The following is an 18,254-nucleotide window of genomic DNA, read 5'->3' as shown; positions in this document are numbered from 1 at the left end:
AAGTTGAATGGAAAGATATACTCCAGCACAGCAAATCTACACGTTTTGCTGTGTTGTATGTTTAGATCTACATTGTTCTTGTGTTGCATGTTTGGATCTTATCACTGCACTCTTAATGCTTAATTCATGCTTCATCGTACGACTGTCACGTGCAGGGTTAGCAACATAGACAAGCAATGGAGCATGCAATTGAGCAATATGGACATTTCCTACATTTCCCACGATTAGGAGACTAGGATTACTAATAGGCTTAGTAGTCGGACAACGCGGCGAGCGAGACATCGGACAACGGCTGACAACATCGTCAATATGTAGGAAATGTCCATACTGTCTCCATGGCATGGTGTTGATAAGGGCTGATGACGGCTAATAAATCATCCGATTACATCCGAAACTGCTAGAGTGGACCTGGATAGCTTTACTTTCATTTCTACCGAATCACCACCATACCTCCTCGCAAAAGAGTGTCTGTCTGTCTGTCTGTCTGTCTGTCTGTCTGTCTGTCTGTCTGTCACACACACACACACACACACACACACACACACACACACACACACACACACACACACACACACACACACACACACACACACACACACACACACACACACACACACACACACACACACACACACACACCTCTGATGTGCGAGCATTTCCTCTGATGCCACCATCTGACTACTGTACGTAAACAAATTAGCGTCAAACACGGTGTGGTCTCTTACTAGTGAACGGGAAGGTAAATGGAGTGGGTGTGTGTGAAGGCCTCCATGTTGTTTTCACGTGTGAAGAGTGACACATGCTTCCCACACGCATGCACGCACGCAAACGCGTGGGCAGTCGCGCACACACGCACACAGCAGGTGCCGTCTCACTTTCGGTAGGCCCCATGAAGACATGATAATTGTGATTTTCTTTGTTATTGTGGGTCCATTTGGTTCCATTTACAGTTTTACAGTGTGCTCCATTTCCTCGCACAGTGAGATGGCGTGAGTGCTATTTAAAGTGATAAAATAAGACTTAGAAAGGGGAATACCGCTCAATTTAAACATTGAACTTATACCTTAAGAGTTGTTGTATGGAAAGAATACAAAAGTCCCCCCTTCTGTGTAACCTAGATCCACCTGCATGCATGGTCTTGATAAGGAGATGACATCGTCTGATGACATCTGAAACCGCTACTAGAACTGGAGGTCTAGAACTTGAGGTCATGTGATCAGTGACATAGGGAAGGTGTGTACTTTATGGCCTGCAGAATTAAGAGCTTGTAGATCTGCTGTTTTCAAAAGGTTTTCATACATTTTAAAATGTATGGTACATTATGCATAACTAGTACTTTTACATTTGTACTTTAAGTACATTTTGATACCAATACTTTCATACTTTAAGTAATATTTAATTACGGACATTTGCTTGTAACAGAGTATTTCTACAGTATATTGCAGTATTGATACTTTTACAAAGGTAGGCTACTACAAAATATATATTTCCACCACTGGCTATATCGCCCAGCCGTAGTAGATTCTATCTAGAGAGAGAGAGAGATGAATAGATGGAAACTCATTGGTATTCCCACATCCAACCTAGAACGTCTGAGTCACCTCGTCCCTTTGAGTACAAAACACCTACGGCCCCCGAAACTACCTCGTCCCTGACCTGTAAAGCACAAACACGACCGCCCACTCTACATTCACCCATTCATACACCGATGGTGGAGGAAACCATGCAAGGCACCAACCTGCACATCGGGAACAATAAGGGGTTCAGCGTCTTGCTCAAGGACACTTCGACACCAACTCCGGGGGGGGTTCGGGATCGAACTGGGAACCTTCGCGGTTTTCCCATCTCGCCTTTCTTTTCTGCACGAACGCAGCCATGCCTTCCTTACAATCCTCCGTGGCGAAGGTAGCGTTGAACAGGTGCCTGTCCAACCGATTCCCCTCGGCCAGCGCCAGCTCGTAAGCTGCGTTGACGGCCTCCTTCGCCATGGCCGAGACTAGCTTGGAATTGCCGGCAATCTTCTCGCCGCATTTAATGGCTTCCGCCACCACATGGTCCACCGGAACGACCTTACTCACCAGACCCGACCGCTCGGCCTGCTGAGTATCGATCTTGTCTCCCGTCAGCACCATCTCCATCGCCAGGGACTTCCCCACGGCACGGGTGAGCCTTTGCGTACCCCCCGCTCCGGGGATGGTACCCAGCAAGTTCTTTGGTTGGCCGAACTGAGCCTTCTCTCCCGCGTAGATGATGTCGCACATCATGGCCAGAGCGAACCCGTTGATGGCGGCAACGGAAAATGTTTCTGCCTTGTCAAGTAGTTCCACTCTGTCTAGCACACCGTTTGTTCTCATTAGCACATCCCAAATCAGTGACATCAGTTATTTGGCCAAATATTCCACTTAATCTGTTTGTCCGTCAAAACTTTGTCTAAATATGGAGTTCCACGACTGGCCGCAATGGCACTTAATGCCAGGCCAGCCTGACAGCGTCTCCTGTTTTTACGAATTCAATAAATATAAATAAATACATACTGTACATAAAATATTTTATTTTGTGGTTGGTTGCATGTCAACACTACCAAAGATATACAGTACTACCAGATCGCAATCGCACAGAACAACCAGGTTAAATGCTAATGTGGTTCATTAAATATGGAATTTCAATCCTCTGTAGTCTATTACATACTAAAGTAGAACTGTATATAGAGCACACACACAGAGAGAGAATATTGAATATGGCTTTGTTCTTTGGCTTAGTACCGATGTCACCTGTTCCTGCCAAGCTCTGGTTCCCATTAGGTCCCATATGACGCGCAGCGGGGACCTGGCTACCCACACACTACTACACTACCACTCTGCATCCAATACACATGGCACTGCAAGAGGCTCGGAAAAACACAAAGTTAACATATTGCAGCACGCACACATGCTGCTATAGTCTGGACGGCTTTTTAGAAACCGTTCATCTGAACAGAGGAGAACAGCAGCAGACACATGAGAGGAAGGTTCTACTACATTACTTCAAGAGGACAGGCTTCCCTCTCTCCCTGTCTCTCTCCGTGTGCGTCTGTGTCAGGGGATACATGGACTTTTTGGAGCATTGGCTGGTCGAGCCTTTCCACAGCCTCACTCAATGTAAACCTGGATTTATTTTATACTTGGTGGTGCCTTAGTGTCTGCTCAAAACAGCCGAAAGTAGCTATTAACCCATTCTGACCTGAGATCAGATTCATACGAGGTTTCCACTGGACACACACTGGTCTGATTAACCCATTCTGACCTGAGATCAGATTCTAAAAATGTCAGTCGTTCTTCGATTTTTCAAAAATAGCAGACCTACAAGCTCGTAGCGCGCCACTCGGTGGCGCGCTATGAGCTTGTAGATCTGCTATTTTTCAATAGCTAAAGCATAATTGATGCTAACACCAAAATGAGTTCCCGTTCAGAATGGGTTAATCCAGCGCCCAGGGAGGATTTAGGGCTTAATGTCTTTGCAAAGGGACACTTCGGCACAAAGACCGGGGCCGGGGGGTGAACCCGGGATCTTCAGAATCCCAGATGGCCTCTATAAGAATTCAGCTAAAGTCAGGCGTAAGAGCCATGCAATTTTAGCCACCCTGAAATGGCTAACTGAGCTTACATTACACAAGCTTTTATATAGCTAGAGCTATATATTGTATGTTTTAATATTATACATGTTATACACTGAATTGTACGACGACAGAATAAGATGACACAGTAGGTCTATATCGTTGCTGTCGGGCAAAACGTGTCGCAATGCGGCGGCACTTTGCACGACCTGCTACTTTTGAATTTGAATTCTGAAAAGTTGCTGATAAAACAAAACAAAAACTACAAACTGTTGAGACATGTGCAGTTTCTGGCCCCCGACAACAACGGCAATACTGTATGTAACAACCGTCTCCCGCTGCAGGGGTGAAAGACAGATGAAAGCAGGAGGACAGCGCGTTATTATAGCACATAACAAGCATCTCGCTGTGTTTTATAAGGAGGTCCACCCACTGTTTGTCACTTCCCAACCTACAGGCGAGGGCATCAGGGAGGCACACGCAGTCGGTTTACGCCTCCGCTCCGCCAGTCATTACCAGCAGCAGAGTACCTGTATGTATAATACGGGGAGGAATTGCTGTACGCAATCGCCTCAGCCCACTTCCCCCGCTGTCCTAGTTTAGTTATCCACTTCTATCAACATGTTACATAATGCTGCAGAAGTACAGCAAATGAGCAAATTATATGATAATGAGGAGGGATGATGGGGGAATGAAAAAAAAGCATGTTAAGTGTCTTGTCGACAGTTTTTCCTTTGGGTGAAAACTGCAGAACATTATTTTGCTTTGCTTCTAGCTTCTGCCTGTTGTAGAGTGATCTAGACTCTGGTCTAGACTCTGGTCTAAGGCCACTTTTACACGACAACGGTCTCCAGATAAAACGGCAAAGTCCCGGTGTGTTTTCATTCTTTATTCAGCCTTTACAAGGAGACACAACCGCTGTAGTGTGTAGACCAGGCACGCATGCGTAATAGAACCACTTCCGTTCTACTTCCTATCACAACAAGGCTGTTTGTTTACATCATCATGGTTAAATTCACCAATGCAGCGGCTCGCTAGTCGCTACATTTGCATTCGTGGGATGAGCGGGGCGAGGGAGCGCTTGCTCATTCTAGGAACTCCAAATATCGCCTACGGCTCTGTACAGTATGTACAGTAATAAACGTGAGCTATGATGTCACACGTTTTGCGAATTCATATAGTTTTGCCGGTTTACATGGGAGACGCCAGGCGGAGTGTTTTCAGAGATTTCCACTCTGGAAATCTCTTTTCAAGCCCCAAAAACACTGTTGTCGTCTAAACGGACCCATGCAAACAATACTTTATTTTGCCGTTCTAATCAAAACCGTTCTCGTGTAAAAGGGGCCTAGATTCTCTAGACTCTCTGCCGGTTGTAGACTATGCCCATCCCATCAGCTCATCATGTCATTGGCAAAAGTTTTTTCCTTCTTTTAGTGACCTTGTTGGCAGTGAGTGAGCACACTGTTGGTTGTCATGGCTACCAGTTCCCACCTGATGTCGTGTGGGAGTTCGGTCTGATCCAGACCGTACTGGATAACGTACTGGATAAAATCGTGAAAATGCGGCACAAATATTTGAATATATATTCTTTCAGAAGACTTTTTTATTTATTCCGACGTCAGGCCTAAATGGGTTAAGACAATAGGATGGAGACGGTGATGATGAGCTTAATTTGCTCCTCTGTAGCATAAGCTGCTGGCGGGCTCTCTGTACGGTATACCATCTGTTGGACTGTGGCCAGCAGGATCATTATGGTCATTATGCCATGCTATGAACATTCACTTCTGATCAGCTGGCAGTGGTGGAAACTAACTAAGTACATTTACTTATGTTGAGGTATTTGTACTTTACTTGAGTATTTCCAATTTCCAGTACTTTTACTTCTACCCCACTACTTCTCAAGAGACACATATTGTACTTTTACTCCACCACATTGATTTGAAAACTTTAGTTACCAATTCATTTGATTATAATTACAAAACATACATTAAACACTTCAGCCCTATATACATTTCAGCCATTTGAAAACTTGAAATGGGACATTTTGTACTTTGGGGACCATCTTGAAAACGAGGGACTATCCCTTAGTGAAACTAAATAATTTGACTGTTTGTACTTTAAGTACATTTTGATGCACTTTTACTCAAGTACATTTTTACTTCTACTTGTGGCACAGACAGTACATCTGCATTGCAGTATTGATACTTTTACTTAGGTAAAAAATAGCGAATACTTTTTCCACCACTGCCAGCTGGCCTCGTTGGACCACAAAGAGAGAGAGAGAGAGAGAGAGGTAGGCTTCGGACTGTCTCCCCATGAAATATTATGGGCCGATCAGCTGATGTTTCAACCATCTGGGTGGGTGGGTGGAAGATGGTGAGCAAGCTAACCGTACCCAGAGCCATTGAATTACGAGTCCGACAGAGTTACGACGTCCGTTTACTTAATCACGGGCCCCGTCTAATGGCAGCCCCTGGCAGGTATGGGGAGCCAAAGTCATCAGCCCAAGTGTGACAAAGCTCTGGACCTGAAGTTGACAGAATGCACTGGAATGTATGGGAGTAGAGTAGACGAGGCATGAACAAAACATCATTTTTCTTAATGACCGTGACCTTTGCAAAAAGTTATTGATGTGGACAATGAAAGAAGACATGCCACGGGTTATTTTTGGATACCTTGTTTTCGTTTATGTTTGCACGGCCATCGATGAAAACAATGTATTTGGTCAGCGGTGGCCTAAGGGTTAGAGGAGCGCCCTTGTTGCCGAAAGGTTGGACGGGCAGGAAAAATCTGGGTTGGGAAGTGATTGGTCATCACTCACCCAACACCGCTGAAGTGCCCTTGAGCAAGGCACTGAACCCCCAACTGCTCCAGTGGAGCTGCTTAGTGGTCTAAACGGCACTGACAGTACGTGTGTGTATTTGTACTGTATGTAATGTAATGTTTCACCTATGTGTTTTTGTATACAAATTGTATATGAGCACTATGTCAATGTTTTACTTATGTATATAGGACCCCCCTCTAACCCGAGATGCGGCATATCAAAGGGCCATCCATCGTCTCAATAAAATTCTGACATCTGCAAGTATAGTTTAAAACATGTCCTCCTCACACAGACACCAGCGGCACATACACACACACACACAACTGACCTGCATCTCCTTGTCTCCATACTTGGAGGGGTGTTTGCTACCTTGGCTCTTCCGGCGCAGTTTCTTCAACTCTGCCTGGCACTTCTCTAGACTCTCCCCTTTGCTCCTATGTTCCATCTGGTACTTCTTCAGCGCGGCCTGAGGGGGGCAGCACAGAGTCAGTCGCAGTGCTTTGATCATGTCTTTATTCATTCAGCTACCTTTTTATCCAAAGAGCTTCACGGTTATGTGCATTGCATTCACCCATTCACACTGGTGGCGATTTCGTCGACCAAAACCATAATGACTGTTCGTCGACTATACCTTTTTTCACAGAGGAAAACGAAATAAAAACTACTTAAGATCTACAAGCTAACAACACGTGTTGTGAACTTTTAGATCTGCTATTTTCAGCATGCAAACAAGTGTAAAATCAGCCATTACGACGCTATCAAGGTAGCCAACATACATTTTAGTCTACAATCAACTGTAGATTTAGTCTAAAATCTTATGATATTTAGTTACTAAAACTAGACTAACACTAACACTAAAACATTTCAGGTGACTAAAACTTAAATCTGCTGTAAAAATCAACACTACTTCCATCTACTTTGTGTAAAGCAATGTTGCCTCTTTCCCACTCAAATCTTTTTTTTTTTTTTTTTACTTGCGATGACAAAAGGCAGACATGAGGCGTGGTTATTTACTTTTGTGGAAAACTGAAATAAAGCAGACGGACATGCCTGCATGTGTGGTTAAAAAAAAGAAAATTCTGAGCCCAGAATGACAATCCACTTTCTTTTCATTGGATAGGCCAATCATCGCAGCGATATATCGTCTTCCACATCATCACAAAAGCATGACCTTTCTAATGCCGCCTGCACGAAGAGAACGCCCCTGGAGGTGTTCCAAAGATCCTGATCTCAGCTCGTCCGCTGAAATGACCTGACAAAACTCCTCTGGTTTTCATCAAATGAGTCATAATTCATGGAGCAGCAGAGGAGGAAAGTCATTTATGTAACTCTACTGCGGCGGTTAGGTCTGAGAAGAGGAACCGTTGGGAAATTAAGGCGAGAGTGTGCGGTCCCCGTCTCTGGCCGATGATTTTATGAGACCGTGGCTCATATAATCCCCCCTTAACGCTTTCCCTGGAGGGAGGGAGCTATCCGGTGCGGTGGCGAAGTTATAGACGCAGTGTCGCATCGAGGCTTTCAGTGACACGGTCCTCTCTTCAGAACACTCAGAGAACCTGCAGGGCAGTGCTGGAGTGGGCACGGTTACATAACACATTTGATGGATATACTTCCCTTCAATTCTGTGCCACACAGTGGTGGAAAAAAGTATTCACATTGTTTACTTAAGTAAAAGCATCAATACTGCAATGTAGAAATGCTCCAGTAAAAGTCCAGAATTCAAAATGTACAAAGTACAAAAGTATTGCCATAAAAATGTACTTAAAGTACCAAAAGTCATTATGCATTATGTCCAATTTGAAGTTTTCAATGTATGAAAATCTTTTGAAAATAGCAGATCTACAAGCTCACAATGTATTGCGCATCACAACGCATTGTGAGCTTGTAGATCGGCCATTTTCAAATTGCCAAAATGTATATAGGGTCTTATATTCAGAACAATAGGGTAATATAATCAACAACTACAAAGTAACCAGTAACTAAAGTTTTCAAATACATAAAAGTAAAAGTACAATATTTGGATCCAATATGTAGTGGAGTAGAAGAAAAAGTATTGGAAATTTGAAATATAAATACTCCAGTAATGTACCTAGCTACGTTCCACCACTACGGTTTACTACAGTCTCATTTATAAAGATATGCACTGTAGTTAATGAATAATAATGTGCATCTTCGGGTGTCTGGCCAAGTCTGTGCTCTTTAATCTGTGTCCTTGCTTTCTTCTATATATAGATTCCCATCCAACAGGACAAGCAGCACATCATAAACTATTTACAATGTACAGAATGATAAAACAACAAGGTATTGCTCTGGTGAGTAATCCAACACCTTGGTAATCATTTTATCAAAGAACAGCAAGTGAAAATGCATTCAAACGGATGGTTTTCGTTTCGGCCTTGATACATTTCAAACGTCTAGGTGCTTATAGCCTCAGTAGGATTCTTGATGACTAATTTGTATTTATTTGATGTATTACCATGTGTTGTTGTTCTTGCTTACTGTAAATCGCTCTGGATTAATTTAATTCCTAAATTGTAGTTGCAAATAATTAATATAAATATATTCTATTGAGATATACAGTATAGCCAATTTAAGCTTGGCTGACGTCCATTTTGGACGTCATCTTCAAAATGAAGCCTTTCCTGAAGATAGATTTTCCTAGATTTTTTTGTATGATCATAAGCATGTCTACAGGTACCAGAATCAAGTGACAAAGCATTTGTATCATTGTTTTCTATTGAGATATACAGTATAGCGGCACTGGCTGCCATTTTGGACGCCATCTTCAAAATGAAGCCTTTCCGGAAGGTGTATTTTCCTAAATCTTTTGTATGTTCATATCATAAGCATGTCTACAGGTACAAGAATCAAATGAAAAATATTTTGTATCATTTTTTTTTTTCAATTGAGATACCGGTATACAGAATAACCATTTATAAGCTTGTCCAGCTGCTATTTTTAATGCCATCTTGGAAATGACGCCTTTCCCATACATATATTTGTAGTATGTTCTTAACTGTCTGTGAACTGATTGTTTTCCGCCCAGACTGAGTGCCAGAGTATTTCCACTAATAGTACATGTAGCACTGGTCACCATTAATTTCCAGTGTGGTCCAGCCATACAGATTTCTAGATCCAGCAAGGCAGTAGGAAGGGCAGGTGGTGTTCAGATCAGATGTCACTGCACTGTACATCAATACATACAGTACACACTGTATCTCTAAGCAGTGCACAAAGTTGTTCGTTTCGGACCACACACTCACGTTAAGATAGCGTGCATCCAGCTCCACCTTCTTCTCCAGTTCTGTGAGCAGCTCATTGTGAAAAGACTTCAGCTAGAAGACACACAGGGAAAAAAATGCTTTAAGCAACGCTATTAAAAGAAACTATAAATAGGAGAACCTATAGACCTCAAGAAGCTGTTTAATGTACAATTGCCAAACCACACTTGTTGGTTTGCAGTCTTTGCACTCAAACTTAGTTAGTGCGAGGCATTAAGTATGTTTTTTTAATGAGTTTGAATATCGGATATGTCACGCATAAAGGATGTCTGGTAGATATTCGTGCCAAAGTCAATTGGTGACATGTCGGCCTGTTTATGTGTTAAGAAGGCAGAGTTCCGCTAGCGGTGAAACGTCACTGCACTAGCTACAAAAATAAATAAAACAGTACTGAGTACATGTTTCTGATCTGTAAAGCACCCGTTATTATCAAAGCCCTCTGAACCACCTTCCCCACTTTCTTATCGCCTCCGTTTTAATATTTTCTTAAACGTCTATCAGCTGCAGCTTTGTGACAAAAATGTGTGAATCGGTGAGGTTTCAGACTAAAGGAACAACGCATTGGGAAGCCAGGGGGGGCTGACGGCCATTGTCTGTGTGTCAGCGTACTGTGTTGATTCGAGATTAGCCAATCACCAGACAGACGTCCTTTTCCTCTTCCTATGAGGACCAGCAGGGCTGGATGAGTCTCAGTGATTACATGTACAGTACAGTACAGGTACAGTACATGTACAGTAAACACAAGGAGGGTTTTTATCATCATTCTAATCTAAATCAAAAGGTTATCATCATTCTAATGTGTTAGGACAGCGGTTTTCAACTAGTGGTCCTTGAGGAGGTTCCAGGTGGTCCCCAGCTGAATGATGGACAGTTGGTAACCAAACCCTTACAGATCTTTAATTCTTGAGTTAAATTATTGTTAAACATCGTCATTACTTAAGTTAATTTACAAGAAGTCTACACGATTGTTAGTTTGATCAACGTTTGCCTGTTATCTCTGCTAATGGTACAGCATGGAAATGTGGACATTGGGGTCTGCAAGGGCTAAATCTCATCAAATGGTGGTCCGTGGCTCAAATGCTGAATAAATAATGGGCCTTGTTGTTAGGATTGTTAGGACACTGGTTCTCAACCTGTGGGATTTGGTGTAAAGGGAAAAAGGAGGAGGGGAGTAGTATAGAGTATAGACCCCTAGAGCTGAATTCCAATACTCTGATGTCTGCCTTCTTACTTCCACCGTCATCTGTCAACCAGCATGGCGGTGTTATGGTGAAATTGGTGACTTGCCGAAATATACGACCCTAAATCATTGCGTTGTGTTTATTAGCAGAGAGTAGGTTATTTAAATACCTCCATGTAAGTTATGGGATGTGAAGACCGTATTAAGATGAAGTCACATATACAGTAAGTAAGTAAAATCCTCATCATCGTCACTTCTGCAACACATGTCTCCATATTGAACGCCGTGCTCACCATCTCTTCCAGTTGGATCTGGATCTGTCGGTGGACCTCGGCCATCTGAAACAGAACATCCCCTGCAGAGAGAAAAGACACGAGGGGAAAATATACAAACAAACAAACAAAGGAGGAAAAGGGGAGAGAGAGAGAGAGAAGAATGATATTAAATCTTCCCAATGCCTCTTAAAGCCACATCCACGTGCATAAAAGAAGACATGCAGCTACAAACTATAAACACATGTAATAGACAGAGAGAGTGTGGAATGGCAGCAAAGGGACGATGGACGAGATGGAACAAAATGTTTTACAAGCAGACAAAACACTGACAAAATAAAAGTATCTATTGAAGATTACTACAATATGCAGCTGGGAAAAGACAAAACAAAACAACGTTATGGATGAGACTGAGAAGTAGATGGTTAGAGAGATCTAAAAGAAATGCTACCGCTACGAAATATCGAAAACCAAAACTTAAAATATGAACAAGATTTTCCATTTTACCAATAGCTTATACTGTACTGTACTCACAGGTACGGTATGATAAAAAATGAAAATCTTCTACACTAAAGCAACTATTAGCAGTGTTCAGTAACACATAATGCTTTAAACTAAACAGAAAAATACATCAAAAAGCAGAGCCCAGAGAAGAAGAAGAAAAACTATAAAGAGAAAAAAATAAGAATGATTCATGCAGCCAGGAGGGAAGTGCGTTGTCGTTTTAAAGATACCTACATGCTGCCTCTTCTGATTATGCAATGCATTGTGAAAAAAAAGGAACAAAAAGAAGATCTAGTTTGAGAAAAGAACGGATTGGAGGGATATAGATATAAGACACCTGGAGAGACAGTGAGAGATCAAAGCTACCCCAAGATGGAAGAACGAGACGACGACTTTACGGTTTTCACACATAGAAACATTATGGCTAATTTAGACTTTGCAGCAGTCTAATCCAGTGGTTCTCAACCAGTGGCCCGGGGGCCCACCAGTGGTCCTTGAGGTGGTGGTCCCCAGCAGTGTTGTTTTCGTCGACTAAAACTAAGACGAAAAATGTTCGTCGACTACCTTTTTTCACTGGTGAAAACTAAATGGAAACTAAATGAAAACTAAGCTACGATGACTAAAACTAAGACTAAATATAGTGACAATTTCGTCAACAAATAAAAACTAGACTGAAATGTTAGGAAGGGACTAGTGGACAAGAGATCCAGTATAAGTCATTTTACACTTGGTTGTATGCTGAAAATAGCAGATCTACAAGCACACAACGCGTCGCAGCGCGACGCGTTGTGTGCTTGTAGATCTGTCATTACTGTAAAATCAGTCATTACAACGGCATCAAGGCCTGCCAAAATACATTTTAGTCGACTAAATCAGCTGTAGATTTAGTCGACTAAAATCTTATGATATTTAGTCGACTAAAACTAGACTAACACTAAGACATTCCTGGTGACTAAAATGTGTAAAACTAAAGGAAAACTATTCAAAAGACTAAAACTAAAATCGAAAATTGCTGCCAAAAACAACACTGGTCCCCAGCTAAATGATGGGAGAGTTGGTAAACCAAATGGACCTGTATTAGATCTTTAACTCCTGAGAGTTAAATTACTGTTAAACATCTGTATTAGGAGTCTACACAAATGTAGAGGAATTGTTATTTTGAGCGTTTGCCTGTTGTCTCTCCTATGATGCCACATCAATACAGCATGGTATTGTGGACCCCCCCCCCCCCCTTTCCCACAACGTTTTGGGTCTGAGAGGCTAAATCTCATCAAATGGTGGTCCGTGGCTCAAATGCAGAATAAATACTGGACCTGGATATGAAAAGGACTGAAAACCCCGGGTCTAATGTACTGTGACACCACTCCATCTCACCCCATGAAGAATTGGGCTGAGTCTCAACCGGCAGGCCACTGTAAGCTGCTTATTAATAATGGGAGCGGAGCAGACTTATGCAGACTGATGTCCGCTCCAGGATCAAACCACGTTAAATTTCTTTCCAAAAATAGTCGATCTACAAGCTTACATTGTGATGTAGTACGTTGAATACCTGGTATTGCTGCTGCAGGGGGGGCATTATATATAAATATATATATATATATATATATATATATATATAATATATAGTTAAATAATCATTTTCTTTCCCTCCATAATCTACTAAATCCATTAGTCTGATTAGCCACTTAAGCCTTACTTAATACAATGTTGTAAAACAGTCTTGATCTGCATTTAAAAAAATATCAGTATTATAATAATTGAAGATTGGCTATTTTAGTCAATAAACACAGTCGTAAAGCAAAGTATAATAAACCACTAATTGAGAATGGAACTAATTTTGAATGGAACCAATTTGATTCAGCGAACAGCAACGCCCGTATAAACGACTGTAATACGCGTCATTGTTTGTCTAATAAGCAACAGCTCAACATTCCACGTTTCAGAGGCTTACCGCGCATGGTATAGAAGAGATTATGTAAAGTGCTTTAAAACAATAGGGGGAGCCCCCCCATAAAAAGGTTCGGCTTACAGAATTAGGTTATAGAAATAATAATTCCTGCATGCAAGCGGATAAACGGGTTGGTTATTCAAGAAAGGGTAAGGTCTCCCATAAAATAAAACCACTCAGCTAAATGCCAGAATGCAGTGTGGTCTATATCTAAAAACTGTTTTGGGTCTGAGAGGCTAAATCTCATCAAATGGTGGTCCGTGGCTCAAATGCTGAATAAATAAATAAATACATACATAAATAAATGGACCTCGATAAGAAAAAGGTAGAAAACCACTGATCCAAAATATGTGTGTGTGTGTGTGTGTGTGTGTGTGTGTGTGTGTGTGTGTGCATGTGTGTGCATTTGTGTTTGACTCTGACACAGCACCCAGCGGGCCTGACCCCCGCCCGTAGGGAGCCGTTTTTGCCTTGGGCAGAAGGAAGGTGAGAACAGGCCTATTATTCGGTGCACGTACCCCAGGGCTAGTGCCCAGAGCTGGGTTTTATTACCCCAGCTACACTGTCTCACTGCAGGCCTCAACGGTGGCTTAGAAAGGCCCAGAGGATGGGAGGTATGAGCGAGTGTGTGTGTGTGTGTGTGTGTGTGTGTGTGTGTGTGTGTTTGAAAGAAAAATCATTGTGGTTGTGTGGAAACCTTGCATGTCAAAACTGTTACTTTTCATGGAATTGGAAAAATGTGTTTGAAAGACAATAAATAATCACACCCGTGTGAACTGATCGGTGCAGGCTGTGTGTGTGTGTGTGTGTGTGTGTGTGTGCGCGTGCGTGCGTGTGCGTGTATGTGGCTGTGTATAGCTTCTGTACTGTACTGTGCTATTGTTATAGCTGTCAGTGTGAAGCTCAACAGCTGTATTGTTGCCCTTTAGGCTGCTCAACAGTGCCACTTTAGGTCATCCAGAGGTATTGCAGCTGTCCGTATACTCAAACGGACGGACCAACATAGGGACAGACAGACACACATGCAGTAGCTGTTCATTGGAGCGGTTATAGGCACCACTCAAAAATCTACAAGCTCACAACGCATCGGCCGTATAAAGTCGCTGATGTGACTGCAGCGTGAACAAGCAGTAGGGCTTTAATGTACGAAAAGACAGGAAAAAGCTGAAGCACAGAGTTACGAGGTTTTCCGCCCGGCGACATGCAGTGCTGGACGAGGCAGGCACAGTTAATGGCCATATGGAGAGAAGTGTTTTATGTAGTGTGAGTCTTTGTGGGGAACTGCATTATGGGAGGCTCAAAGCAAACAGACAGAGGCCGTAAGCCTCACAATGCTGCAGAGGAGGGAGGGAGGGAGGGGGGGGGGGGGGGGGGGAGAGAGAGAGAGAGAGAGAGAGAGAGAGAGAGAGAGAGAGAGAGAGAGAGACAGAGAGAGAGAGAGAGAGACTGAGAGAGACAGAGAGAGAGACAGAGACAGAGAGGGAAGGCGGTGCCGCGGGAGCATTTGTCTTCCTCAGAGCCGGTTGATTGGCTGGCTGCTGTTGTGCTCAACTGGTCCTTGAACTTCCTGTAAACACTTTATTGTTCTCCACAATCATGCATGATGCCACTCTATCTTCTATACTGTAAATCTCTCTCTGTACTCTGAATCTCTCTTTCCACCGTGCATAAAAGAACAACACACACACACACACACACACACACACAGTCTTGAAAGAAGGCGCACTACATTTAATCTTAAAGGTTGTGTCAGCAAAATACTATGACTGCAATGCATTACTCATTTACTAAATACATGGTGCATTTATACGATTGTTCAGTATACATTCAACCGTGCGCACGCACACACACACACACGGCGGAGGAAACCATGCAAGGCACCAACCTGCACATCGGGAGCAATTATAGGGGTTCAGAGTCTTGCTCAAGGACACTTCGACACAAACTCTGGGGGAGCCCGGGTTCGAACTACCCTAGTCACCGCGTAAGTATAGAGTTTAAGTGTTTAAAGTACTGTAGGCCTGCACTATGGTAATAGAGGCTCACAATGTTTCAAACTAGCGACACACTTTGATCTCTCCACAAAGCGGGTGCCTATGGGTCTGCCTATGGGTCTGAACCCTGCATGCACACCCCATCCATCACTCATCCTCCACAAGCTTATACACGTGTCATGTCATATAGCACGGAGCCATGGCCACAGGCACAAGCACAGTATATACATGTCATGTCACAGCCTGCGCGCTCAGCCTTTGACATCTTTAGTTATACACTGTATTGACAAGAAACACGGATCCCCCCCTTCATAAATAAATCAAGGGCGCCAGCAGAAAGATCGATTGGAAATGACCGAGCCATACATAATTATTACAGGCTGGCTGATGAGGCGCAAAATGGAGATTGATTATTCAAACAGGCTGCAGATGCAAGCTGGAGAGGGGGGGGGGGGGGGTGATGGGATGGAGGGATGATGATGAACGCAGGAGAGAGAGAGATGGAGAGAGAAAAGTCTGAGACGTTTGAGTGCCTCAATCTTCATGGACATATAGGGCCCTTATTTTCGTCATCGCTAAACGCCTTATCCCTAAACTTCTTTGAAAAACATTTTTGAATAGCCGATCTACAAGCTCACGTGTTGATGTAGATCGGCTAGTTGAACTATTTTAATATGTTTTTCAAAATAGTATGAATAAATAAGGTTAAGTTAAAGGACCTATAACATAAAATTCAACTTTTTCAATTTCTTTTGTGTTTTTGGGGCTCCCATGTGTTTTCTATCCCCACAAAGAACCAACAATCAGGCTTTCATATCATATGGGTGCTTTAATGGAAATTGCTCTCAGGAACAGCTCAACTGATTTTGTCCTCATCGTGATGTCATCAATGTCACCCTACTTTGTATAATTCTTCCTCTTCTTCAGTCTCGCATTTATACTAAATATTAAAAATAGTGTGTGTGTGTGTGTGTGTGTGTGTGTGTGTGTGTGTGTGTGTGTGTGTGTGTGTGTGTGTGTGTGAAAACCACATTAAGTCTGTATGAGAAATGGAAGGCTCGTCTGCCCTGTAAGGTGACAGTTGTGACACTAATGTTTGTCTGGGTGAGAATAAGACAGACAGACAGACAGACACCATCAGGGAACCGAAGGGCGCCGCTACGCTAGCACTGTAGCGTCTATGAAGCCAGTCGCTTCATAAAACAGCCGGAGCGTGAATCCTACAGGATATGTCGCAGTGACAAGATTAAGACGGTTCATTTGCACTAAGCCTGTGTGTATTGTTGTGTGTGTGTGCGCGCGCGAGCACGTGTGCGTGCACGCTCGCTAGCTATGCATATGTGCTATGCATACAATATATTGTCGGGCAGAAACCTTGGATCTCCATATTCCAAATTTGTGTTTGGCTACTTCATTCAAGAGTGTGGCACACACACACACTACCCGGGTGAGTCGCTGTCGCTAAATCGTTAATTTTTACATTCATTTTTTTTTAAAGGAACGGTTTTGGACATGCAGGGTTTCCACTTCGACAGCGCCGGTGTTATGTGTGTGAGTGAGCGCGTACGTGTCATTAACACACATGCACCAGCACCGATAAGGGGGAGGCGTCATTAGGTGTCCTGTGGCACTGAGTGAGTTTTTAACACTGCAGCAGAGGAGCCAGCCGGTGTGTTTGACTACATTATCAGCACCATTAAGTCACCATTTGGCAGAGTCCCTACACACCAAGGACAGTGCGACAACTGAAGGACATTATCTCACAGCACGGCGTCCAGTAAGTAAGCCTTAGTTGGCGAACCATGAGGGCAGGAGCCCATCTCCTGTTTCTGTAGCGTGAGGCAGCTTCATGTACAAGTACACCACTTGGACATGACGCTAGTATGTTGCAGGGCGTCCAGTAAGTGGTTCAAACTACATAAACATCTCTCTCATCTTGGTTCGATCTGTGGGCCCCGACCAACTCACAGATCCAATGTCCACATAACAAAGTATGTTCCTCTCATCCTCTCTCACTTAAAACAACAACAATATACTGATTTTGAACATAGATCCCATGGTTATTAATGATCAAATAATGTACAGTATAGGAGTATTTCTCAGCAAAATGCAGAAACGCAGTAGGACGGGGGCACGGTGGCGCAGTCACCTCACAGCTAGAAGGCCCTGCGTACAATTCCCGCTGGGGATGCTGTGGGCGTATTCTCATCAGATCCCATACCCTGGGTGGGGATGCTGTGGGCGTATTCTCATCAGATCCGATACCCTGGGTGGGGTTGGTGAAAGGGCCTTTCTGTGTGGAATTTGCATGTTCTCCCAGTGTCCCCTAGGTTAGGTAGGTACCTTCAAAACATGCAGTAATCTCTATATACTGCCCCCCCCCCGGAGCCTGATGGAGGGGAAAGGAACTGGATGGAATAACGTGTTACTTCCACGGCACGCACGGCACGTCCAACCGGGGAAACTCCCCCCTGTGTCAGGTGAAAAGAAGCTCACTCCTCATACATTGAAGGAAGCCTATGACATTGGCACCGGGTGTAAAAATTAGTTGCAAAATCGTGAAAAAAGAAGAAGAAAGAAATGGACGTCAACTGTGTTTCATGTCGTGCACATATCCAGATATGTTTATGTAAGAAGCAGCGGAAACATTGTACACCAT

General features: G+C 43.2%; 1 protein-coding gene across 1 annotated transcript in view; it reads right to left on the bottom strand.

Annotated features, from left to right (window-relative positions):
• baiap2b (BAR/IMD domain containing adaptor protein 2b) overlaps window positions 1-18,254 on the bottom strand; it is an 81,819-nt gene that overhangs the window by 21,816 nt on the left and 41,749 nt on the right. Inside the window, exons 4-6 of the mRNA XM_080788531.1 lie at window positions 11,171-11,232; window positions 9,680-9,751; window positions 6,745-6,882 (exon numbers count right to left, since the gene is read on the bottom strand). Of these exons, the coding sequence (XP_080644657.1) occupies window positions 6,745-6,882; window positions 9,680-9,751; window positions 11,171-11,232 (272 nt within the window). The remainder of the gene's footprint in view (window positions 1-6,744; window positions 6,883-9,679; window positions 9,752-11,170; window positions 11,233-18,254) is intronic.

The sequence above is a fragment of the Protomyctophum bolini genome (genome assembly GCF_963924005.1).
Source record: "Protomyctophum bolini genome assembly, chromosome: 18".
NCBI lineage: Eukaryota > Metazoa > Chordata > Actinopteri > Myctophiformes > Myctophidae > Protomyctophum > Protomyctophum bolini.
Note: the sequence above shows the minus strand (reverse complement) of the source record. Positions and strands in the feature narration are given on the sequence as shown.